The sequence below is a fragment of the Manduca sexta genome, chromosome 16 (assembly GCF_014839805.1).
Source record: "Manduca sexta isolate Smith_Timp_Sample1 chromosome 16, JHU_Msex_v1.0, whole genome shotgun sequence".
NCBI lineage: Eukaryota > Metazoa > Arthropoda > Insecta > Lepidoptera > Sphingidae > Manduca > Manduca sexta.
Genome location: NC_051130.1, coordinates 2,210,173 through 2,236,810, shown reverse-complemented (window position 1 = coordinate 2,236,810; position 26,638 = coordinate 2,210,173). Strand labels below are relative to the sequence as shown.

Sequence of the window (26,638 nt, the reverse complement as noted above, 5' to 3'; positions counted from 1 at the left end):
CACAGGCTGATCCCAGAGTGCGACACACTTACGTGGGCCACTATGGCGGGCTTTAACACCTCGTGTACGGTGGTCGCTATCCGGACGAATATAAAATATATCCTACCACCAGTAATATAGATATTTTATTAGTCTAGGTCTCTAACATTCGACAGTTCGCTTGTGGGGGTTCCGGTATTTATCTATTATTGTCGTCAAGGATTGTGCAAGCACTATCGTACTCTGTTCTAAACCCATTGTAGTCAGTATAGTTATTTGACATTATGAGTCTTGACTTGGTCAATGGAGCAGACAGGCGCTGGAGTGGTGACTGCGATTAGGTTGACGTAGTGTAGGACGCTCTGATATACGACGGACCGATAACTTGAAAAAGGCGGCTGGTAGCGGATGGATGTGGGCTCCACAAGAGCGGGACGGTTCGCGCTCACTTGGGGAGTCCTACGTTCAGCAGTGAACGGCAACAGGCTGATTGATTGATGGGGCTTGACATGTCTTTTATGACTGATTCATTGATGTTGCGGCAATTGTTATAAGCAGTCGATTCCCGCCAGGTAAGCAACTTGCTTGTCTATATGCATTTGTGCATAAAAACTTAATGCTGACAGTATCGCGTGCACTTAGTTAGTTATTTTTCTTATAATCTCTGCAGCCCCACCGGATGCAGTGCCATTATTATAAGAAATGTCCTTTACCACAAACAATATTAAACATATCTCTTAGATAACAAAATGTCTAGAAATAGACAGGCAAATATGTCTCCTCCAATAAGTTATCTTAATTCAACTTTGTTTTACATCCTTTCTTTGCATAGAACATTAGCAACTAGCGATACTTAAACATATGCCTTGTATAATGGCGGTTATGTGTGATGAAAATACTTCAAAACCATTTAAAACCACCAATGTATTAGTAGACACGGGTCGGTTGTGCAAACACTCACCTTCAATGGCGCGCAAATATTTTACGTGTTATATAAATATGTTACCTGGATACAATGACACTTATTTCAACAAATGTTAGTTTTACGAGCACTTCGTTTGTTCTACATTTATTTACAAACAATAAAATTCTTTATGGTATTGCGCATGACAAGATACCTTTAGCATTTTTATTAACCTCGCCTATATTTAAATAAATAACTGAAAATGGCATTGAACTGCTCGTCTTAAACGTGGCACAATGATATAATCTTGCGTAACATTAATTTGTTTTAGCTTAACGTAACTACTTTTCAAATACAATTATTACATTTATTTTGCCTCGTTTCATATCTCATTAGATATATTTAATTTCTTCTCTAGATAAAGGAACCTCTTTTACATCAGTTTACGTTATTTAGGCTTCATTTCCTCCTCTCTATTTGCTATTAACTTCATCTGCTGCGAGTGTTTTTGTTCCTTTATCCCTATGCTTTCCGCCTGTTCCACTGTGTCGGGTAGCTCCACTCCAGCTGTCTCAGGCATGAACAACGTCAGGCATCCTGCAGCTAGTGACGTCAGACCAAAGATCAGTCTCGGCAAGCCAGTCCAATATGACATCTGTGGAAGAAAATGTATACTGATTTCTTATGTTTACGCGAATGTTAGACATGGTCACGGGGAGTCATGAAGGCTGCAGTCTTCGAAACGTCGGGAGAAAACTAAAATTAAAACCGCGAATAAATCCAAAAAATAGTTTAATTTTAAAGAAAATGTATTTTAGTTGGAGTTGATTAGGATAGTACAATGTTTTATAGTTTATGGTGTTTATTATATAAGCGAATTGCATCGTAAACATGAATGTATATGGCATACTAGGTCAACAAATAATTGCAATTCGAAACTTATAGTCATTTTTATATATGGAAAAATACATTCACACTTTGGATTCAAAATTTTGATTTTTTATCAAACCGCCTATCCTAATTTAAAGCGAGTCGGCTTTTTACGTCATTATACAAAAAATAAGAATATAGTGTGGATATGCTCGTTTCCATTAGGCCAACGAGGCGGCCACTAATTAAATTTGACAAATATTTGATAAAATAACCTGTTTCTCACGTATCGAAATATCCTTGTGTCCGGTATAGTAACGGAATGTTCTAGATTCAAATGTTCCCACGATGGATCTTTTACCATGATTGAGAATGAATTTGTAGTAATTTGAGTTTTTGCTCACTATAATATAAGGGCACATCAAAGTAGTTCAGATTGGCTAGATTATTTATTAATTATTTCTATGATGATCGTGAGTAAATTTTACTCGGAATCTCAATATGTGAGGGGTCGTCTGCATAGGATTTTTTATTTGTACTTGTACGGCAAAGTGACCCCTCTGCACCTGATGGTAAGCGGAGTATGTTCCAATAGAATGTCGAATGACGAGAGATATTATCTCTCTGTTGTATCTATCTGTTGCAATCGGATATACACAGGCTGGTCCCGAAACGCGACACACATACGTGGGCCACTATAGCGGGTCTTAACACCGTGTGTGCAGTGATCGCTATCCGGGCGAATATAAACTATAACAATTAGCAAATATCACCATAATGTCTTTGTACCGCAAATCAACAGGTTACATGCACTGTTGTATGCTGGTTTAAAGGATATTGTAGCCAATGCAATTGCTGGGCATTATGAGGCATAGCATTTTATAACTCAGGGAATCAAGAGCAGCGGCATGCAATGCAGTACTTTTTAATTCAAAGTTCTGTATAATGTTGCTACTGCATAGACGGTCGTATCGCTTACCATCAAACGAATGCCATGCTCGTCTCGTCATTTGACTGCAATAAAAAATCAGAATACAGTACAGTTCTTTATAATACGAAGCTCTATAGAATGTTGCTACTTTTTAAATATACTTGCCGTCAGGTAAAAAAGATGAGTTCTATTTTTTAAATAATTATTTTTTTAGTGTTGGAATTTAGACTCTGGCAGGTTGACTTTTGACGCAAATTTTATTATTAATTTTTTTTTTGAACCTAGACTGGTGGATCGGCATTTGACGTATGTGATCCGGTGTGAAGTAGGATGCGGTGCGTGGGCGCAACGCATCGTAAAACAAGTTTCGGTGACAAGGTCGCCACGTCTACATTTTATCGATGACACATGTTTGAATTTGTCGGGAAATATATGAGTTCTCGTAAACTTGATGTGAAGACTTTGGAACAGGTGTTAGACATACAGACGTTTTTTTATAGCAGAAGATAGGCTAACGATGGTATCACGGAATTAATTAACTGTTAGGGAAATTTAAACTTGACCAATATTATTGAAGGCATGCGAAAGAGATTATCGACTACAGGAAATTCCACTCCTTACGAAACGCAACAACGAAACTATCACTTCAGAATAATTTTCTGTTACTCAGTGTTACCATTCCCGTGTTTTTATTGCCTAAGTAGGGAAACGAGCAATCAGTCCGCTTGGTGGTAAGAGATGAGCACTATTTTTTGACCTCGTTTATATACTCCTTTTGTTCTGTGATTTAACTCTCCATATAATTCTACCTCTTACATTCTTAAGATTAGTCAGAATAATCATAAACTATTCTAGCATTATGGCAGTACTTACCAGTAATGGAGTTTGTGGAGCCACCAGTGATCCGACCCTGCCGACAGCCGAACAGATGGAATGAATAGAGTTCCTGGTGTAAGTGGGGAACAGCTCCGAGGTGTACATATACACAATGTTGTAGGAGAACGTCGCCAGCATTTCAAATATCATGAACATTGCCAGACCAGCCCACGCGTAGCCTAGCAACAGGAAACCAGAAAAAAGGTTACTAAAAATGGAAATCCCAAATGACAGTGTCAATGGTCAATATTTTTCTTGAATTACAATTAGGTACTATTATGTGCAGTCAAGTTATTTTGCCGAGATAAAAGAAGACTACGAAAACAGGGATTTGGGTGAATTATCAGATTAATGGTTATCTGCGTTTAACTTAAACGTATAAAAACTAACCTTTAGGTATAAATGGTTGTGCAATACACAACACCGCACCAACTATAAAGGAGATCAGCAACGGCATTTTCCTTTTATACTTAGATAGTGCGAGCCAGTAGAAGATATTTGCCGGAATATCCATGAGCATCAGTAGAGCAAAGTTGATGTACTTATTCCCGTCGATGAATACCGAGCTGATCATCATACCGTAGTTGATAAGAGTGATGGTAAACCACCAAACAACGCAGACTAGAAACCGCTGCATCATGATGCGAGAGCGAAATGTCTTGACCAGCAATCGCTTATCGCTTGGTTTATTTTCCGTCTCGTCGACATAGTCTAACTTGCTAAGCAACGCTTTGTCTAACTGGACACCATTTCTTCGCGCGATCTTCTCTATAACCTGCAGCGCGCGTTCCCGTTTCCCTTTGCTGAATAACCAGCGAATGCTCTCATCAAGGAAGAACGAGTAGGTAAGGATGAGCAATGTGGGAGCGTAGATGACTCTCAAGAAATTCCTCCAGTATGGTACAGCCCACGCGATGAACGGCATCACAATAAGTCCACAGGTGTAGCAGTTCAGGAGGATCATTTGATAGAGGACAGCGTGTTTCTTTTCTACGATCTCGATGCCTGTAATGATATATTTTAATACAATTTTTTCGTCGTCGACATTCTGATGTTATAATGTTCTTAAGATGTGAAGAAAATGATTAGTCAAATATCCATAAACTGTTGATTACTAGATAAATATTGGCATATAGGAAGACCATGTTCTGGATTAGATCCTATTTCTTAGACTTTCTAGTAACTGATATACTTACTGAGCATAAACATTGGTGAGAGCGCGTCACCGATGGCTGCCTCCAGCCCTTCAAGGACCACGTATATACTGAACGAGGTGCTGAAACTTTTGGCGATCCCTAGTACAGCGCCCATGGTGCCTGCGAACACAGCGGCTGTTTTCCGTCCAAACCTGTAATGTATGCTGACAATATGACTAACATTACAACTATTAGTGCCTAAGTAGGAGTGTCGTAACCTCCTAGAAACAAACTAGATTTTTAAACTTTTGATGGTTAAAGTGATGAGTTATAACCGATGGAAAAATCTCTAAACTGATCAAATATGTAACAGTCAGTATTAACTATTTCAAAGTGGACACCGCGCTCTAAACAGTTATTTTTCTTCGTAAACAGGGCAATTATAAGTTGGTTACTAAGTAAGTGAGTGGAGACCTGTCGGAGATCTGTCCCTGTATAAGCAGGCCCATCATGTTGCCGAAGCTGTGGACTGTGCCCACTAACGTCTGCTTCCAGTCTTCGCAGGCCAAATTGAACTGTAATTAAGGGAGTATTGTTAATGGTCTCTTGTTCATCGACATTTTATTCCCATGGCATCTTATTTTAAATGTGAAATTTGTAAATACCAGGGTTGCGTAACTACGTTCTCTTATTATAAGTACGTATATAAAATTTTGCATACCGTTGAAACGGTGAAACATGTTGCACATGTTAGATATTTAACATCATAATTGTTACCTACGTTAATAACCATGTTTTATGCAAAATAAATTGATTTGATTTGATTTTAAGGAACAAATCGTAAGTTTTTCTATTCTAAAAATCAAAAGTGACTTTAATAAATATTGCAACTAAGGTATAAGTAGTCAGTAGCAGTGGTCAATTTGAAATCTTTAAACGGTATAATAATCCTCACCTCAGCTACGAAACTGTGAGGATCCTGGTAGACCCATTCAGTACACTCTATGGTGGCACTGATGTTAGGTACTGAACACCCAGGACCTATGATAGGCCGTCGACACTCTTTCAAACTATCCCAGGATGAAGTTCCGTCTAACCAAGGAGACAGGAATGTGGTATTGGTGCTATCGCATTCTGGTAGTTTACATCTGGTGGGTTAAAGATGAATTTAGGATGGTTGTAGTAAGCAATTTTTAAAATGATGGCCGCGTGTCGCATTTCGAATTTACTGTCTCGTTAGAAAAATATGTTAGCATGAATAAGAATACTTAACAGCATCAGGAATATTGTTATTTTTAAAATAGTGTAGTATGGAGTTATGTTAGTTGGGTTTTATCTTGACGAAATAGCAGAAAACTGTTTATAAGAGACAATCAACCAAGTAGGTAGTAACCATAAACAAAATTTTAATTTAGTATTACATATTACACGTGGCAACATAAGCTCGACATAAATCCATAGTATTACTACAGGTTTTATATTGTAATAGTATGTCAATATTTTATGTAAAGTAACCTAGTACGTAATATAACATCTGCAATAGATAAGGAGCGATAGTTATAGGGTGTTTATTATATTGTAAATCGAATTATTTTTATAGTACGGCAGCGCTCTGAGGTCCTGAGTTGGAATACTGGGTCGAGCAAAGTGATATTTGGGTTTTTCTGCTCAGTATCAACCCAGAGTTAGGAATTTGTGCCCGATATGGCGATAAGCTCGCTTCCTCTCACATCATGTGGCGGAATACACTTCGCGAAAAGTGGTTGTCCTGGTTGCGCCTCTGCGTACCCCTTCGGGGATAAATGCGTGATATTTGTGTATATGTGTGAATTATTTTTAATTGTCCTTTTTTTTATTAACAGTGCCTTGATCCGCGTGGTATTTCAAGTGCATGACTTTCTGCGTATTTCTTTACTTGAATAATCTATATTGAAATATAGAGCAAATTTTGTGCAGCTGTTTATAGTGCTTAACAAAGACGCAGACAAATTTACTGGCAGTGTTTGCTCATAACCTATTAAATAATAAATTTTATATCTTATTTATAAATAATTAAAATATACAATTAAATGTAGATATGGAATATTATGCAGTATTCTTATAACTATCATTAAAGGTTATGATGTTTTACATGACTAGAGTCTTAACCTACGATTTAGACACTTTGTCAACTCTTCACCTCTCTCACTTTAACAGTTTTGTATACTTTTTTTTTAACTATGGCCCACTTCTTTATTTGAGTAGTTGGTACCTGTAGTTGACATCTTCAACAGCGAACACGTAGTTGACGTTATAAATGGAGTTGGTGGCGTAGACCAGGGCCAGCATGGCCAGGGTAGCTACCTGGTGCCACCCTGTGCCCAGAGAACTCAGCACCGCGTCCAACTGCACATGGTTTTCAGAATTGAAGTCTGCCATTGCCACTATCAGTCTTAACTTCTTGTAATAGGACTTTCCTAGTTACTTATTTATGGAACCTTATGTCTTAGGATTCAGACTTATGCTGTTTAATGTACTGGAGGTAGAATTTGCATTTTTAATTTTACTTCTTGTAAATAGTCTTTGATTTTTAATGCGTTATTATTCTAGGAGTACCAAACTCCTGTATTTTAAACCAAAGTCTTCCGACGCCTTTGATATTGCAGAACGATCTCCAATTCACATGTTCTTGTTTTATAAACTCTTCTAGAAGCAGAAGAACGGACCGTTTATTTCAACAACTTTACATTATATTAAACGGATTTTTTGTTTCTTCAAGCTTGAATCGGAGATATTTCTAAGATCACGATTAAGTCTGGTCCCTTCTTCTTATTTCACACGACTGTCTTATCACTACGTTCATGTTATATATGAACGACTGTTGTTATAACAATAAAGTTATCTATTTTATACATCTATACATATTATAAAACAAAGTCCCCAAAAGCTGTCAGTCTGTATGTGATCGATTTTCTACAATCACGCATCTAAATCTAAAAAACGGTTTTTTTTTAATTTGATATGCAGATAGTTTAAGACTTCCTATCCCGGGAAAATATATAATGGGTCTTTTATCCCAGAAAAATTCTTCACGTAGCCGAAGCTGCGAGTAAAAGTTATTTAATTTATATGAAACTATTACTCACATCGAAAACTAATAAGAATTTTAATGGAATAAATCTTGTAGCATTTGGTTTTGTTCACTGTGTGCGAAAGATGTGAAGTATGGGTTATTTTTAAGTTATCTATACATAAATCAACAATTCTGAAAACACTAAGTAATATTCAAATACCCAAATAACTATAGTGGTTGTATAATAAATACTGTGGCAGAAGAAGGCCCAGCTCCATGTTTTTGACTTTGTTTTATAATATGTATATAGATAAGGAAGAATTTAATATTTGATACTTACAAAACTACTACTAAATCTACCTTCTCACAAGAAAGGATCGAAAACCCTTCGTAGTTAATATCAAAGATATTTCAGAATCTTGTGAGGTCGTAGGTGTCGAATGTTGGCTATTTATTAGAAGGTAGTTCAAGCGCATCGCTGCCCAGTACCGTATACAATTAGACCTTGTGTCCTTGACCCGCCCTTCACCGCACATCGTGTTGGCTTAACGATCGTATCTTTATTATTATCGTCCGTTAGGTCGATATTTCTACAAGCATGCTTTATTGTCTTACTAGGGGTTGAATAGGACAACATGAGCGAACATTTTCCCTCTACAAACGTTCCTAAAGCTTGCGTCATGTATTTATAATATTAGATTGAAAAGAAATATTGTTTACCATGGAAACAAAGTACCTGGATAAAATTTGCCTGAGTTCATTCAGAACCTGGTCTGCCCGTGTGCCAAATTTCATCTTAATCCATTCAGCTGTTTCTGCGTTTACTTCTAACAAACATTCAAAATGTTCTCAACTTTAGCATTTATAATTTTATTAAAATAAGATAAGATTATACCCTTTACTTGCTTTTGCTCACGGCCCCGCCCGCGCTAACGTCCCTTTTCGTGAAAAAGGAGACTCCAGGGTAACATAGCTCCCTATTATTAAGAAAAACATCAAAATCTACGTAGCTACGTAGTTATTGAGTTTATCCATTACAAACAAACATACCAAAATCGAGTTTTTCCTATACTGCATTAGACTGCTTGTTAGTGTGCTTTTTGTCCATTCGGGAGTAAAGAGCCTTATAACTCAGATATAAAGCTTATCAGTGATAGATCTGATTGAGAGTAGTTCTGGAGGCCATAAGATTATATAGATCTGAGGATGATTTGTTCGTGAATACATGGTTTATCTTACCTTACATCAATGCAGTCGACCATTCTCGGGTAAATGACGTGTGCCGGTTAAAATAAGAAGACATTGTGACACGTGACGCGAACGACAATGGAACGGGAGACATTCCTTCAAGGCTTGAGTTTCAATAGGTTTTGTACTTATTTTAAAGTAAATAAAGTTCGGTGAATCGCGTTTCGCATGGGTAGTTTTTGTTTAAGTTATTGGGTTTTGAAGTTCGCTGAGTTTTTGTTTTTTATTATCAATACCGCAAACTAGAGTTCCCAGGCTAGCGAATAGACCCTCTAAGATAGTAGGGAAGGGTGTTCTAGGGAAGGGAAGTGTGGGGGAAGGAAAAGGAACCTTCTTAGAATGGAACGAGGAAAGACCACGAAATGTTCGCGAACCCTCATAGGCCTTAATGTGTAATTACATCCAAGAGGTATATATACACTGGATTGTGTGCAAGGGCGTGCATTCAGTGTGAAAACTGAGCACACAAGAATTGCTTCTTGGAAGAAGTTTGTTGCATTAGTTTGTTACAATATCATTTCGTGTACAGTTTGTCGAAAGTTAAAACCGTTTCAGTTTTCAGTTCCGTTCTCAGTTAGGTTCGAAATATACACACCATTAACCGTCTCACAGCTTCGAAACAGCTATTTAAACAGTGTTTAGCTCTAACTGTTCCACCTTGTTAAATTTGACGCCTGTCTTTAAGTGTTTGAACAATAAATATAGTCTTACTCTCAAACTAAACGTTTCAGATTTGACAAGCCGCGGTCGCACTAGGTAGGCAGTATGCTATAAAAACTTATTACTTAAAGCATGGCCTACGCTGCCGGAGTCTCTTATATTATATGTTTATATAAATCTACGTAGATTACTAAAATACTTCAATGAAAGGATTTTATTTAATCCGTTGTTATTTTTTGACAAAAGAACTGTAATTTAATTAGTGATTTTATATCAGGTAGGCCAGCTATTATTATAGTTTAAACAACAGATTGGTGTGCAGAAGCACCACTACGTATGATACAGCCAATTTTAAAGTGTAGTTTTATAGTCTAGTGGCTAGTAGCTGGTTTACATATATTTAAAAACACATTCTGTACACCCACCATTCCATTCGACCACAATTCTGTATCAAAGTCGATACATGATAATTATGTCTATATACTATGTAGAGATTTTTTTTCTTTTTTTTAACATGACACGTTTATTAACTTGGGCCTGGGGAAATCTCTGTATAAGGGTCGGCTAATACAGATATTTCCTTAATTCAGCGGTAAATTATATGAAAATTAAGCGGATAGATTCATTATGACCTAGCGTAGTATTCGACTGTTCGCAAGCTATCTTCCTCGTCCGGCGACACCTTTACATAGATATTTACATCACGTTATTCGCATGATATTGTTTCTGTTATTTCACTAATGATATGTGATTGTCAAACTAAAGATTCTTTATTTAGTTGTAAGTTAAATGTAGTTTAAAAGGAAGTGACGTACGAAAAGAAAAATAATGAACTACATAATTTTACGTTCTTCTTCTTCAAGAGCCTCTCCATTGTTGAAGGTTGCCGTCATTCTCTTATTCTTCTTTGTCATTGGCTAGGTCTAAGCACGTGGCCGAGATATCTTATCTTAACTGTATCTTATGAAAGGATAATCTTTATTGGTAAAAATCTTTATTGGTAAAATAATTTTAACAAAAACATCTTTATTCAGGCACATTATGTCAAAAATTACCAAATGGATTTCAATGAAATTTTGTATGAAGATAGTTTGAGACCCTGAAAACTCTTTCACGCGGACTAAGACGCGAGTAAAAATTAGTTTACGTCTAAAACATAAAGTGCTAGAGATGCTTAACATTCGGCTTGGTGCGTCCAATACTTAGCTAATTTTACTTTTTTCTGAATTAACATTGTGACTGTCTCGGTGTACGCAGTTGTTTTACGGTGTGACTGCAGTGCTGAGGACTCGGGTTCGATATTCGGGTCGAGCAAAGGTTGGTTTTCCTACTCAGTATCAGCTCAGAGTCTGGAATTTGTACCCTATATGGCTATAGTGTCGCCCTCTATCACATTATGAGTCAAAATACGCGGTGGAAAGTGGGTGCACCGAAAGCGCCTCTGCTCACCCCTTCGGGGATAAAAGGCGTGGATGTATATAATATTGTGAGGGTTATACTGTCAAGATTTCAAGGGTATTTAATCACGAGACCCAACTACCACACAAAGATAACAACCAAAAGAAAATATTGAAGCAGCATAATAAATTAAGTAAATATTGGAGTGACAGTGACGGGTGCACTGTCCGATGCACGGCGTCCCGTTACTCAAACACTTGACGCTTGTGAATACCAGAATTTGTGAGTAGACATACCAATAAAGGTGTTATTTATTAACACATAATATTATGTATTTGTTCATTCCATGTTCAGGGGATTTCGACCCTCAGCAATGAGGAAAACTATGCGAAGAGGAAATATTAAGTGATGTAAATGATGAGATCTCGAAGTAAGACTTACGTTCAGCAGTGTACTTCCTACGGCTGTTATTTATTTAGTTTATTTTTAGATACCTATATTCAATGATGTAAAATCAGACCCTAAAAGTAGCTAAACGAATTAAAGAATTCAAATCGACTTTAAATTGTTGTTACTGGTTCACTAATCGCTTTTTCTTCATTAAAATAAACTTTAGAGCATTGATTTATAAGTTTGATTTTACATAGCTAAAATATACAGTGGATTCAAGTTTTTGATACACATTTCAATTCGATACCTCTACGTGTTCCAGGAAAAAGTATCCTAATAGACGGACAATAAAGTCACCAATAAGGGTTCCTTTTGAGATATAGAACCCTAAAACCACTATAGAGATAACGCGGTAGAATATAGGCGAACTGAATCTCGCAAAAAGAGATGCTATCTTATAATTGGTATTTTACCTTAACACATGCTTCCTGCTTGATATAATATTGTGATATAAAAAAACAACGCATTATCACGTCATGCAAACTTGCAATTTATCACATGTTAATGTCTAAACAGCCGGCAACGTTCTGATAAGACATCGCATAGGTGCTATCAACTTATACGACACGCAACAACATACCCCGGGGCCGTCCTGTGTGCGCCGAAGAAGGCCACCTCGAGTTTTAGTTGGTATGCCGGTGTAGGGTATAATTAGAGACTTGGTCTAATGCTCGCTCGGATGATGCTATATTCTTGAGTGTCGACATTGGGCCGTAAGACCGGTAAAATCAACATAACAGTTCCACTCATCCCTCAGTGGTGGAAGTGATAACCTATTTTTCCCCGCGAAAAATAAAACACGACACAAAATAGCGGCAACGAGCTGTAAAAATAGTATTTCAAAAGATATTGTGAAACTAATAAATGTTTCAACAAATTGATAAAATTCTATACAACGTTTGCGCGTCGCCTAAACTACCTACCCAACCGAATGGCCGCCGACATACTAATAAAACCAAATTGTATTTTATTATGATCCAAAATATATGCCTTACAAAAATGTTTCGAATGTACGGTTCATAGCTGTCCAAAAGACAAAACCCAAAAGACCAAACATGCCGAATTATCATAATATATTTTATTTGTTATATTAGTTGAAACAATATAACAAACAAAATATATTAAAAGTAAAAGCATTAAGGTCCATTGTTTGATTGGCATTCGGTGTTATCAATGCATTCATCGGATATATTCGTCGAGACGCTGCGCGCCGCCATGCAACTAATGATTGATATTTCGAGCAATATAAAAACTGATATTGGTTAGCTACCAGATATTCCATCTGTCGATGTCCCTACTAAGATACCTAATAAAGTCGAATAAAATGTGTTTGCAAGTTTTTTACATTTGAAGAGCTAAATAATTCTATTGAACAGGGATAAATTAAATATGAGTAAAAAATATAGGCAAAACTGAATGGATAGTACTTAAAACTAGATGCACACTTCGCCTGATTCGAGAACCCTAAGTAATTTGAGTAGGTACACACAAGTTTTGTGATATTCTTTCTATGTAATTTATAAGTTTTTGTAAGTCTGTTTTTTTAATAAACTATGAATTTGGAATTTGATGGTAGTTCTCTTGTATGCGAGGTTCCAGGTGAAGAAAAACATCAGGAGGAAATCTGCATACATGAGAAGTTCGTTATAGGAATTTTGAGGGTATATGAAGTCTACTAACCTGCACTGGGCCAGCGTGGTGTACTAAAGCCTGAACCCTCTCAGTAGTAAATGAGGCTCGTGCCCGGCAGCAGGCAGTATGTAATTTAGGGCTGCTATTATTAACTGGTATCTACCCTGACGGACTCTTATACGAAAGACTACTAATTACTAGTCACCATCTAATAAAATAATCAGATTATCCCATCATCTTCTGTGCTAAGTAGGTCTCTGATATATACAATCTCTGATAGATAAAAATGATCGTAAAGCTACCTCCAATAACTATATGGGCAGTATGTAATGATGTAATGTAGGGCTGCTACTATTAACTGGTAACTACCCTGAGCAACTCTTATACAAAAGACTTACTAATTACTAGTTACCATCTGAATACAAATCACTGTACCCCATTCTCTTCTATGGTAAGTAGGTCCCTGATATATCAAAAGGATCGCAAAGCTAACTCCAACAACTATGGCACAAAGTTAACAAAGTAAGCCCACTTATTGTTCCATTCATAATAGCATGCTCGCCAAAACGGCCGACACACAAATTGCAATATAATCGATTCGTTTTTAATCGTGCCCACAGCCATAAAAACTTAAATTGTCCATTGTGAGTCTAATGATACCATTTCGATGATTGTGTGCGATTTTGAGAATTAGTTTCATTGACTGCGTTGGGAACTGAATAGAATTTATTGTTAGGGAGCGTTGGTATCTCGGAATACGTAGTTCAGTTAAATAGGTAATTAAGTATTCCCTAATTTATTTCTATAGCCTAGAAGCAAGGTACAAGTTTTGAATTCCAAATTATTACATATTGTGTCGCGTGTATTAGACAGAATTTACATCTTGGGATAGTGTGTACATGTACTAGGAAGAACTTCGAAATTAGAAGTTGTCTAGTGTTATTACTATGATCTGCCGTGGAGTTTAGTATCAAGCGGGCAAGTATTCTCGCCATATAATTGAATAAAAACACGAACAGCCTCTGCATCTAAGTATAAGAACAGGATTATTAGTTTTATCTTCTACATACATACATACATATACGCTTCCATACCATAGGGGTAGGCAGGGACTATGGATTGCCATTGTACGATTCTGGTATACTTTTCGCGCTTCCAAGAAGAGATGAAAAAATTATGAAGGTGGACTTCATCAATCTTTTCATGTATTCCCGTCGGTTCGGGGTACTTCTGACCTGGCCTTTTTTAAGAATGTCAAATATCTAACATTCGAAGGTTCGGCGTGGTCGATCCCTACCGGCTCTTCCATCCACATTAACCTTATAGACCCTCTTTGTCAGTCTCTTGTCATCCATCCTCTTCAAATGCCCAAACAACCTTAACATACCCACCTATTTTATTTTTGTATCTACCTTGTTATAAATGTTTGTGTACATCCCAGTATATTGTACGAATAAACTGTTCCATATTTATTAATATTCTTTAATCGTAAAGTCACGAATAAAACCCATATTGAGGTCAAAGACAGACAACTTATAATTCATAACAAAAACTCGATTTAAACAGAATAATGGACAAAAAGTCTAATGAAGTGCGACAAATCGCAAGCGCGGTTCCCAGACAAGTCATGTAGTAGGTACAAAGTCCACTCTTAGCATCCCCCTCTCCGCTCTACTAGCCGAGGCGCCTTTATTTTGGGCTGACTTGCACTTTCCGTTCTACTTGAAGACAGATCTCAGTTTTTTGTCTCGCGTCATTTGGTTTGAAAGAGTACGTATTACGTGATTCTGTCTATCGGAATGAAAATACGATAGGATAAGTTATTATTTTTGTGATATTTTAAGTGTGAGGAGTTAGTTGGGAACTAGAACAAGGTCTTTGGAATGAAACATTAGTCATTGTTACATTAATTGAAACATTAATCTGTAACGTGGATACGTTACAGATTAATCGCGGTTTTAATATGTTTCGAAGACTTTGCAGCCTTTGTAGTCAGGGGGGGGGGGGGGGAGTGGGTTACTGAACCACGAAAAAATAGTTTAATTTTCATGTCTAATATTCGTGTAAACATGAGAAATGACTAAAGTCTTTTAAATTGATTGTCAGATTCCTAAGTCATTAACTTCAATATGGAACAACTAAATCATGAACGCAGCGAAAATATTACCTTTATTTACCTAGAAAATTAAAATCAAACGTCGGTTAAAGAGATTTCATTTAAATTGCAGATATTCTCGGATTAACATATGGTGGAAAGGAGCAGATCAATCAAGCGAATGTTTACCTCGGCACGCAGAGAGTGCATTACCGAGCTATCTACTTAAGGCGTATAGAACCTAACTAAAGCTCTGAATTTCTATTACTATTTTTGAGCAGCTTGAAGTTAATGGTAAAACGCCTCGACACCTTTTACGTAGCTGTCAAGTTGAGATGCTGTAATGAAATTAAATTGCTGAAGCAATATATAATTTTACACTAAAGAGACAGACAGGTGTTATAGTTTTCGAAGCAACTATGGGGGCACAAAATGGACATTATTCGCCGAACAGCAAAAATAGCTTTGACAAATATAATTTTGGACAACGAACAGTCATTGACAAGTTCATTCTTAATATGTGTTCAAATCACAATCAAACCAGCGTGGTGGACTAAGGCCTAATCCCTCTCGGTAGTAGAAGAGGCCCGTGCCCAACAGTGCGACAGTGTATAATACAGGGCTGATATTATATCACAGAACTTGAGTGCCAACGCTTACATATAAGTATTTATTGTGAATAAAGGAACATTCGCCTTAAATAAGTATTTAAAGCACCGCGTTTACCTTGGTTTGCTTTTAAACTTGCAGTTTATTCATACATTCTTCGAATTTATACGAGATGCAAACATCACTTGTTAGTTATATTTCAATGAACCTTGTGTAATAGCGACCTAGATAAGCAATGATTTTAACTATTATGGAGTATTTTCCGAAAATTAACATACGTCTAAAGAACCATAAGAACTGCTTATTTTTCGGGATATTTGTCTTTTCTTTTATTCCAGTCCATAAATTATTGTTATACAAATTATAACGGACAAATCAATAATTAATATATTTCATAAATTTACAATTTTTACTAACATACTAAGGGGATCATTTCAAATTCGTTGCTTACTGCTCACCCGCAAATTAACCGAAGTTCTAAATTTCTTACTTTTCAAATTAGCGCATTAAGCAGTCCGTTATCAGTGTTAATAATTTTATTAGATTACAAGATTTATTAGAGTTGTCACAGCAACCTTTCAACCACTTAACCTCAAAACCAATCATTGTCTCCAATGTCAACACAATTTCTTCCAATCAGCTCCACAATGGCGGCCATTTTGACACTAAAACCTGTTTTTGTTACAGGTACCGCCGGATGTCCACGGATAATGCTGGATTGAGTGACCACGGAACGGGATGGTGTACAATTGGTCAGGGTTATTGCAGTGAGTGGTGATCAAAGCGGCTATTGTGTGTTGAGATGCAGGTCATGCGAGGTCAAATTTTACATCACTATTTGGGTACCGCGGATTGAATGTAAACCATTGTGTAAATAATGTAGATCGCTCATCTCACTACGTCGAGGTCCCAAAAAGGTTTAAATTAATAGAATAATATGGTGTTATTTAAAAAAAAAACTAAATTGACGTCATCGATCCTGATGGTAAGTTGTGTCCTAAAGTGCCCATTTATAATAGAAAAACATAAAAACTATTTTTCATTGTCCATTTCGTCAACATTAATTTTGTAAGCTATTACAAAACTATATTTAATAGGTATACAGAACCCAAGCTTCATGACTGTTCGCGCTTGTCCGTCTATTTTTTCAACATTAATCGGTGGAACGTCAATTTTGTTGGATGAGTTTTGAAATCGTCCGTACTTCGTACCTATTACGGCGTTTTCGACTCTAACACAGACACATTAAGCAGTCATATAGTCATTTACGAAGCTCCTTGTGATATACGATTCAACCATTCGAGTGAGAAATTTTAATGAGCCAAAATTAATTGATATTTTGATGGTTGTTAAAGCGTTGTGGCCATGCGTCTTAACAGTACAATAAAAAAGAAATAAAAAAAATATATTATAATCTGTGTGGATGTCTATGATCTCAGTGTTCGTTTTTTGAATAAAACAGCCAGTGCTATAAATAAAACCTGTCAACATAGTGAAAAAAAAACTAATCGAAACCTGCCAGTGTTAAGTGAGGTGCTCGAAGGAGGTTTTTAAAAAGTGACAGTTCGGAGTTGTAAGTAGTGATGAGTGACAGATGATGAAACGCAGCAAGTCGTATACGTGGCTCTCCGGGCTGCTGAAGACCAAGTCCGAGGAGCAGGACGATGAGGAGTGGGGTGCGGTCCCGTGGGTCCGAGCAGAAGTCCTGCAGAATGAGAGGTGAGTTGCACAGTTTTTTTTAAGTCGTTGGATCTTTTAAAGAAGCGGAAGGATATAATTGGGCCTGTTGCGTAGTAAATTGAAGCGATTAAGTAATTTTGTACGCTTAGTTTTATACGTTAGCACCACGGGATATAAAAAATACGTTGCAATTTAAAATTTGATCGTTTGAATATTCATTCCATAATCTGGAAAATATTCCGAAACTTACGGTAGTATATAAGTTGATTTAACTTGAAATGCCTTTCAAACCTTTGACATTAGGTATTCCAGTTAAACTGCTTGATTTGTGTCCTATTTAAATGAGTGCTTACAAACAACAAAATATCCATACAAGTTTCTTAACCCCATTGTATGCAAAGGATATAAGAACTAACAGTTCCAACTAATAAGGCATCTGCTGTGTCTATTCACATGACCCTATTCCAAGGAGAAATGTTCTGTGGACTTCTGCGAATATGGGAGCTGCGCACGGGCATCGGCACCGGTACAAAAACACGACAGACCACTTGTAAGTCTGATCCGGTATTTTATGCAATGCCGCGAGCAAACGGAACGTCCCAAACTTGTTTTGGATGGCGATCGAATGTGATGTTTGATTGATATAAAATTGTTGTAATTGTAATTATTGTAAGCTTTGCGGCTTTGTTTGAAATAGTGATAAACATTTAAAGTTATACGTTTTAAGGTAGGCTGTGAATTATCGCTTACTTTAGCGGTGAAGGAAAACATCGTGAGGGAACCAGCATACCTGAGAAATTTTCTATAGAAATTTCGAGGATGTGTGAAGTCTATCAATCTGCACTAGGCCAGCGTGGTGGACTAAGACCTTATCGCTCTCAGTAGTAGAGTAGGGTCGTGCCTAGCAGTGGGACAGTATATAATACAAGGCTGATATTATTTATACATTCGTGGGATTCAAGGCAAACTTCAAAAACGGTTTTATGCAAAATTCATGTTACTGTCTCACGATTACCCCCGTCGATGAAATTTGGTATCCAATGGACTTAAACACAAAAAACGGACACTAGCTAATTTATTATCATAAAACTTGCTCCACACATTCGTCCTCGAGCAAAAGCACATTATAAATTAAGTCGGCAGTTATACCCGTGTAAAATTCATGAGATATGCGGCTTGTTCGATGAAGACGAGACAGACTTAAGTCTGTAGAACATCTAGCCTTAAAAGTACAACGTATTTTATTAAATAATTGACTGAGATATAAGATGAGTGATCTGACAGCGACTAGACTGACGCTTTAAGGCAAAGAGGTTGAGAAATGTTGTTTTACTTGTAACGAACAGTTCTTCGGTTTTATTTTTCTGGATAAAAAGATTATCCGTATCTAGGTAATATTAAAGTAACTAGTATACAAGAATTTGTTTGGGTATGAATGCTGCCAAATAGCCGTATATAAGCAATTGAGGTTGCAGGATGTTTCCGCTATTGTATGTTAGGGACTTGTAATGATCTACGTAGATACATTGGAAGCAAGCGTTTCTCTCTGGCCAAACCTTTGCCAAACTGCACAATGCTAACCAAACATCTATCCAAACGTTTGTAATTGGCAAAGAGTTCTAAGATTATTAAAGCATATATTGTCAAGATTGTCATACAAAATTTTTGCGGACATGCGATACTTACTCGATCTACCGTCAAATAGCAAAACACCTATTTACAATACTTCAATTTTTTCCATATCGCGTTTTACACATTTTTAATGCGCATATTAGTATATTTTCTGTAAATGTGTTATTTTTGTATTAATATCTAGGGACGCTGTGACATTTTGTCACACGGACACTTCATATAAGACAGCGACTTGGTAATAACTTTTGGAGTACAAATTTGGTACTAACTAACTACTTATACTGTTCAATGTCTTTGGTAATTGGCAAACGTGTGGATCCTGCATTATGATTAAGTTGAATATTAAATGAATCACCGTACCTCACACGTCTGCATATTAATAATTCTTGATCCATCGCGTACTAATATCTTCTAATTAATATAAGTTTATCCGGCCGGAGTACAAATTAATACGTATCAGAGTGTGGCGAATCGGTAACTACCAGAAACGTGTTTATGAGCTGAGAGAGTTGCGACTGCGGTTAGTACCTCGATTATCATCATTCTTTATGTAATACGTCATACGTGATTGGATTTTGTTTATTTCATAATTGGTCCGTTTACAAGATTATTTTGAGGATTATTTTGTACGGTTGGAAGCGTCATGGTTGATCATAAACAGTAACGATATAATAACGTCTTTCAAACCGGAAAACTAAAATACTTGCATACTGTTGCTCAGCAGCAAAAATTTACGAAGCTTCGATATCTACCCCTTGATAGTTTTGAATTGACTTACCTAGTAAAATAGGCAATATAATAAGTAATTACATGTATAATAAAATAAAAAAAATACAAATTTTTTTTCGAAATAATTTCGTTTCGCTATCTTTATATCCACTATAGATCAAGGTGGTTGAATTCTATGAACTTAGATGTTACATCTCTTTCTTGTATGTGTAGGTAACACCGCTTCCTGAAGGATATTGATACCAATCATTAGTTTCTAGCGAAGGCCATAATTTCATTAAGTTGCGTATATATCTGAGTTGGTTAGATATCAGGAATGTGAGCGAAGGTCGATCTGATAATACGTCACATCAGCCTACACAAGTGCGGCCAGTGGAACGGGCCAATGATTGTTATAAACCTCATTGTGACCGCATGCATGTTGTCAAATGGGTCAGCAGGGCCGTAGCTAGACTAGAATTTAAGGTAGGGCAGCAGTGGTTACAGCTAGAGCGGAAGTAAAAATGTTACTAGATCTGATCTGGTCAATCGATTTTTGGCTTTCTTGACTTGTAAACGTGACCGCGTCAGGTTAATACTTACGTAATTTTTGGGGTAATATACAGAGTGTAACAAAATTCCTTTAAATCTCGAAAGAGGGTTCTCTTACTATGGGACCAACTTCCAAATCGTGAAATAAAAAACCCGCTGGTCCATATATTTTGATTCAGTAATTATTTATAATTTTGTTGATTATTAAGGTAGGGCATTGCCCCACAATGTTCTTCCCTCCCTAGCTACGGCCTTGTGGGTCAGATTTTAATAAATTATTTGGTGTAGCTGGTGGTTTCGTCAAACTTTTTTGGTACTGAAGTCCCAAAACGTAAGGTCAGAGGACCCTATCCGTCTATGAGGCATTTCCATCTTTTTGCAATTACGGGCGTCCTAATCGAAAGACAGTTTTGATAGCTGTATAGGTAAATACGATTTTTTGACACCTATTCAGCGAAGAATATCGAACCTTTCCTTCGAATAGAACGCCCGTAATGGTAAAAAGACGGTTTCGCCTCTACAGACAGAATAGGGAATATTAGTATATAAGTCATGTAATGTATTGTATTAAGTTAGTATAATGAGTGCGTTCTAATAAAGAGTCTAAAACCATCAACGCGTCTCGACTTATTCATTCTCCATTACACTTTACTTAGATAAATAGGTTTCTGTGAAATATAAAGATGATAAAACTACAATGTATTTTAAAGATCACAAAATCTCAGAGTATCGAAGCCGCAATCTATTTTAATCATCCGAACCGCCATATTGGCTGTTAATTATAGTTTTAATCGGAAAAGTCAGGACATCTCACCTGCGGCATTATCTAGGCATCTCGACGCGTCGGCGCGGTAGTAAATCACTACGAACAATGGTGCGGTAACCGTGTGCGCCGCGCCTAATGTGCCGCAAACTTGCCTCTTTGTTATAATGGAAGTTTGGGATAGAGTTCGGTTGAGGAAGTGAGGCAGGGATGGAGGTAGTGAGCTCTGAACGGTTTTATTCAGAAATGTTAAGGTTTTATCAATAATATATTTAGAAATAGTTTTATATATTCATTCAATTGAAACCACATACAAAGTTTCTGAGGTTATTATATAAAATTAAACCAATTGGGGATATGTATAAAAAATATCATTTACAAGACAATAATTTACTTTATTTCTTAACAAATTAATAGGTACTGGTTATATTATTTGTATCATTCTTTTAATATTTCGACGTACGCCGCCGTGCTAGTAGTCGTAAGAAATATATTACTTAGTGCTCTTTCCATCCTTTATTAGGTAAACTAATTTTGGATTCAGTGGAACTGATCACTTCTATATACATGAAAATAAGGGTCTCTGCACATTTCGGTTAACCTCCGCGAGCTATTTATCCCCTTCTTGAGGTCTGAAAAGGTCCCTGTCTTCCAATAAACTTTAAGGAGTTGGCGTCTAAATTGAATTTGACCGCATCGAGTGCTCGGAGTTATCGTTCACTTTGCTTTATGTTGCCAACAACGTACTGTTCAATGGCAATATAATATTTGTTAGTTTCAAGAGGACTGACATATTGCAATGCATTTCATTATGGTTGACTAGCAAAACAGCCACACGTTTGAATATACGTTGTTATTTATATCTGAGTTTTATAGTTTTTACAAATATTAAGGTTGTAAATGGGTCTTGTGATTTTTTTAATGCATCTTATAGTAAGTCTTACCGATCGCCCGTAAACAGTAGTAATATTATACAGAACTTTGAATTACAAACTGCTTGACATTTCACAGCGCTCATCAGCATGAGGCATACAATATTAAAGTATTGGTGCTAAGAGATCTGCATGTATTCTTACCTCCTTATTCATAGACGTTTTTTATCTAAGGACGGAGTAAAGCTGTGATAACAAGTCTGTTTCTCAGTGCTAACAGCATGAGTATACAGTGGGAATTTTGTCACCGGAACGGTACATTAATTATATCGATTGTTGAGAGGCTGCGTATACAAAATTGTAAACTAAAAGTCCAGAAATCTTTTAGGATTTTCAATTCCAGCCAAAGTTATGTTTGTGCACCCCGCGCGCGTCGCATGCGCGATGATATCCCACTTAAATCGCGTCCATAAAGTGTCCCCTCCATATATTTTGGGAATTGTCACATTTTATACCCTCCGCCGCCGTAAAGTGGCATTCACCGTATGTTTCATGAAAACTCAGTTTGAGTTAGCTACTTAAGTTGTAGCCGACAATTCAATTTGCACTTTATTTTAATGCTACAAAGTTTAGTTTCTATTGTGTGTTGAAGGCATAAATCGTTTCAGAAGACGGTGCATTATTCAAATAAATGGTGTTTGACGGTTTTATTCTTTAATATTATCTGATAGCGCCCTCTTGTCCTAAGGCTTTGTACACGTGACGTACTCTAACAGTGGCAGGGATAGACGAGCAAGTTGCCTGCCTTTTTATACAATACTAGCTTTTGCTCGTGGCTCCGCCGTAATGAAAAAGTTTTCTGGGATAAAAGTCCCGGTTTCTCTTTCCCGGGATAAAAAAAAACCTATAACACTTGGGAGTAATGATATTTTTAGTGAAAAAACATCAAAAGCGGTTTAGTAGGTCCTGACATAGCGCGTTCAAACGAACCAACTCTTCAGCTCGGCATATTAGTATAAACAGTCAAAAAGTTCATTTCTAATCTACATCATTATAAGTATAAGTTAATAGATAAGTCCGACAATCTTAACCAATTATACTGTGTAGAATATACTTCAGACCGCAAAGAACACAACTCCACACACAGAACTTTGCTGCGAAGGGACGTATATAGACAAAGCAGGTGTATCTACCAATAGACTCTAACACAACCTATTTGATTTTAAAGGGAATTGGTAACGGCCGGCGCATATGACGAAGGGCAGCGCAGAGACTTTTTACTGTCAAACTATTATCGACATTGTCTTCAATTAAATAACATTCAAAATCAATTATCACAACAATAAATTGCATTACATTGTTGTTAATTGATTTTGAATATTACTTCAGTAAAGATAATGTCGATAATAGTTTGACAGTAAAAAATTCACTGCGCTGCGCTCCGCCGAACGCGCCGGCTCTTAGAGTATCCACTGAATGTACTTGTCTGAGTGTGAATAAGCCTTAGTCCTTTATTCATATTACAGGCGTGCGAGGTTTATAGCTGTTTATAGCGTTACATTGACGTTTATAGCATTAACTCGACATGTGACCGTTTTATGGTGTTGACAAAATCGCTACTGGTATTGGGTTTTGAAGAGAAGTCCACATATTCCCCGTTTTGAGATAAGGATTAAGTACGACGGCCGCGCTGTTTTTGGGACCATTCTCAATTGTGGTGAAGTGGTGTTTACTGGTGGTAGGTCTGTCATATGTGAGAGTCCGCCTGGGTAAGTACAACCACAATGTCTGTTTCTGCCGTTAAGCAGTAATGTGTGATCATTGTTGTGTTCCAGATTGAAGAACAGTGTAGCCAGTGTAAATTGGACATAATAAGACTTAACATCTCATGTCTCAGGATGGCGAGCGTGAGATACCAAACAATACTTTGTAATTCAAGGTGTTTGATGGTGTTTCTACTGTCTCTGGGCGGTCGCATCGCTTGCTAACAGGCGAAAGGCATGTCTCGTCATTCAAAGAAGTAAAAAATAAATAAAAATAAAGCTGTAAATACCTTTAAGACGTAAAGACATATGTATACCCTAATACTTCATTAAAGATATTTGTACTGTGTATTACCTAATGGTGTTTCACTATAAAAGTAGTAGTATGAGTATGTCTGAAAAAATGTTTATTACGTAACAATGGTTCATACTCGTTTACTGTGTTGTATTATAACACTAGAACATGTATGTTGTGTGGGTCGGAAGTTCGCGTTAATGATTACTGTCAACAATGCGTCGGTTCACCGCGGCATCTAATTATCACTCATTAGATTTCGTAATAAAGCATTGCGAGCCTATAGATTTTTTTATGCGGGCACGGGAAAATGACTCTTCTTCACCTGATGGTAAGTGATAATAATAATAATAATATCAGCCCTGTATTATATACTTGCCCACTGCTGAGCACGGGCCTCCTCTACTACTGAGAGGGATTAGGCCTTAATCCACCACGCTGGCCTAGTGCGGATTGGTAGACTTCACACACCTTCGAAATTCCTATAGAGAACTTCTCGGATGTGCAGGTTTCCTCACGATGTTTTCCTTCACCGTTAAAGCGAACGATAAATTCACAAAGAATACACACATGATTTTTTTAGAAAAGTCAGAGGTGTGTGCCCTTGGGATTTGAACCTGCGGACATTCGTCTTGGCAGTCCGTTCCACACCCAACTAGGCTATCGTTGCATATAGATGGTAAGTGACGTGGGGTTTAATAGAATGTCGACTGATGAGAAACTAAAGTTTATTATTCTATCTCTAGGCTAACGAGGAAGCTGTCCATGGCCTGCAGCGATGTCAAGGCACAGCCCAGCCATTGCTTACTGGGAGGCACTCTTTTTAAGCCTCTTGAAAAGACGTAGCGCTCGGGGAACCTATGGAAGGATTCCACAAAGTTCTGAGTTTGATTCTCGCATAGTGACTTGGTATTAAACTGTAGTTCTAGTATGTTAGTGTCCATTTGATGGGTATTTTTGTTTATTGCTTTCAATGACGAGACGAGTTTGCCGTTCGTCTGATGGTAAGCGATACACCCGCCCATAAACAGTAGAAACAACATCCAACACCTTGAATTACAAAGTATTATTGGGTATTCCACTGCGCTTGCCATCCTGAGACGTGAGATATTATTATGTCCAGTAGTTAAACTGGCTATAATTTCCTTCAAACCGGAACACAATTGTGACTACACATTGCTACTTGTCGGTAGAAACAAACATTGCGGTGGTACCCACTCAGGCGGACTCTCACATATGAGAGACCTACCACCACTAAAATTGGGAATTCTTGCTTTATGCTGTCAAGCTATATGCAAGTACTGTTAGGTTCTGGAATAAGAACATTTCATTTAATATAGAGTATTGTAGTTCAATGTATTTTTGACTCTTTTCCCTCTAAGGCTATCGAAGCTGTTCTTCAAATAGACCGCCTGCAATTGCAAAATGACGGATTCGCCCCTATAGACGGAAAAAAGGCCCTTTACCTTAACATAAAAAAAAATAATTCACATTACTAGCTTAAACAAATCTCTAAAATCACACTCATATTGATATCTAAACAAGGTTTGAAATAACGACCCGTACGCTTGCTGCGGGTCCCGTCATTTTATTTCAACAAGTAACTGTAAAATTTAGCGCTTTATATTGTCCCCGGGCACTAGCCTCATTACGTACCTTTACATTTGACAAGAGGTCCAAAAGTTAAGTCTATAAGGTCATCCAATTATAGAGTTAATAGCACTTGCTCGGGGCTGAGCACGCGAACAAGTCTTTTACGGCAAAAAAAGATATTTGACTATAAAGTCAAATACCTTTTTTGCTGTGCTGTGTTTAAACACAGCTTGGAATATCTGTACTTATGCCAAATTTCATCTTCTTTAATATGTTTTCATAGTTTTTGCGTGATAGACTAGAACACTACCAATAGATTTATTTATTGATTATAAATCCACAGACCTTAATACTAGTGACACAATCTGATACACTTACTTAAGGCTAATAACGGATTAACATTTTGTTTACACGTTTAAATAACTTATATTATGAAAAAAATGCTACGTGTGAATTAATTTTGATGGGCACAGGCCGTACAGAAGATATCTTACAACCATTACAGCAGATATAAAAAAAAAGGAATTTTCATATCCTAGTAATAGATTTATTAATTGCTTTCTAATAGCATTAACGATTGGAGGAATGTCTACAGTCCTTGAAGTAATTTATTCGTTGTGTTACTATTGTTTTTAAAGCCTAGAGAGCAGTGGTAAGGGGTCTTTATTGCCCGATTCATGCCGGCTTCCTAATTTATGTAAAATCTAATTGTTATTAGAACGACTGGCAGACTGTATCCATAATAACTCTGAAATTTAGTAGGTTGTAGCTATGGGCTGGTTATATACGTCGCGGAAGAGATAACCGCTGGAGTAAGCTTGTTCTGGAGTGGAGATCTCGTCTTGGCAAACGTAGCGTGGGTCGCCCTCTGCTGTCTATAAAGCAGCAGACCGGGCTCTGACGCATACCTTGGCAGAGGCCTATGTCCAGCAGTGGACTG

At 37.1% G+C, this 26,638-nt stretch overlaps 2 protein-coding genes across 4 annotated transcripts in view; one reads left to right on the top strand and one right to left on the bottom strand.

The window, feature by feature from the left end:
* The window catches only part of LOC115444103 (protein prickle), a 423,151-nt gene that overhangs the window by 25,784 nt on the left and 370,729 nt on the right, over window positions 1-26,638 (top strand). Inside the window, exons 2-3 of one of the 3 annotated variants that reach the window (XM_037439365.1) lie at window positions 16,528-16,607; window positions 17,303-17,559. In XM_037439365.1, the coding sequence (XP_037295262.1) occupies window positions 17,435-17,559 (125 nt within the window). In that variant the 5' untranslated portion in view covers window positions 16,528-16,607; window positions 17,303-17,434. Of the gene's footprint in view, window positions 1-16,527; window positions 17,560-26,638 lie in introns of all 3 variants that reach the window. The other 2 variants (XM_037439364.1, XM_037439362.1) reach the window with 2 other exon arrangements.
* Window positions 885-7,489, bottom strand: LOC115446193 (solute carrier family 22 member 3). The gene is made up of 7 exons (XM_030172761.2): window positions 6,948-7,489; window positions 5,652-5,844; window positions 5,171-5,271; window positions 4,757-4,908; window positions 3,951-4,565; window positions 3,558-3,739; window positions 885-1,538 (listed from the first exon to the last, which is right to left on the bottom strand). The coding sequence occupies exons 1-7, from the start codon at window positions 7,112-7,114 to the stop codon at window positions 1,332-1,334; spliced, it is 1,617 nt and encodes a 538-aa protein (XP_030028621.2). The 5' UTR covers window positions 7,115-7,489; the 3' UTR covers window positions 885-1,331.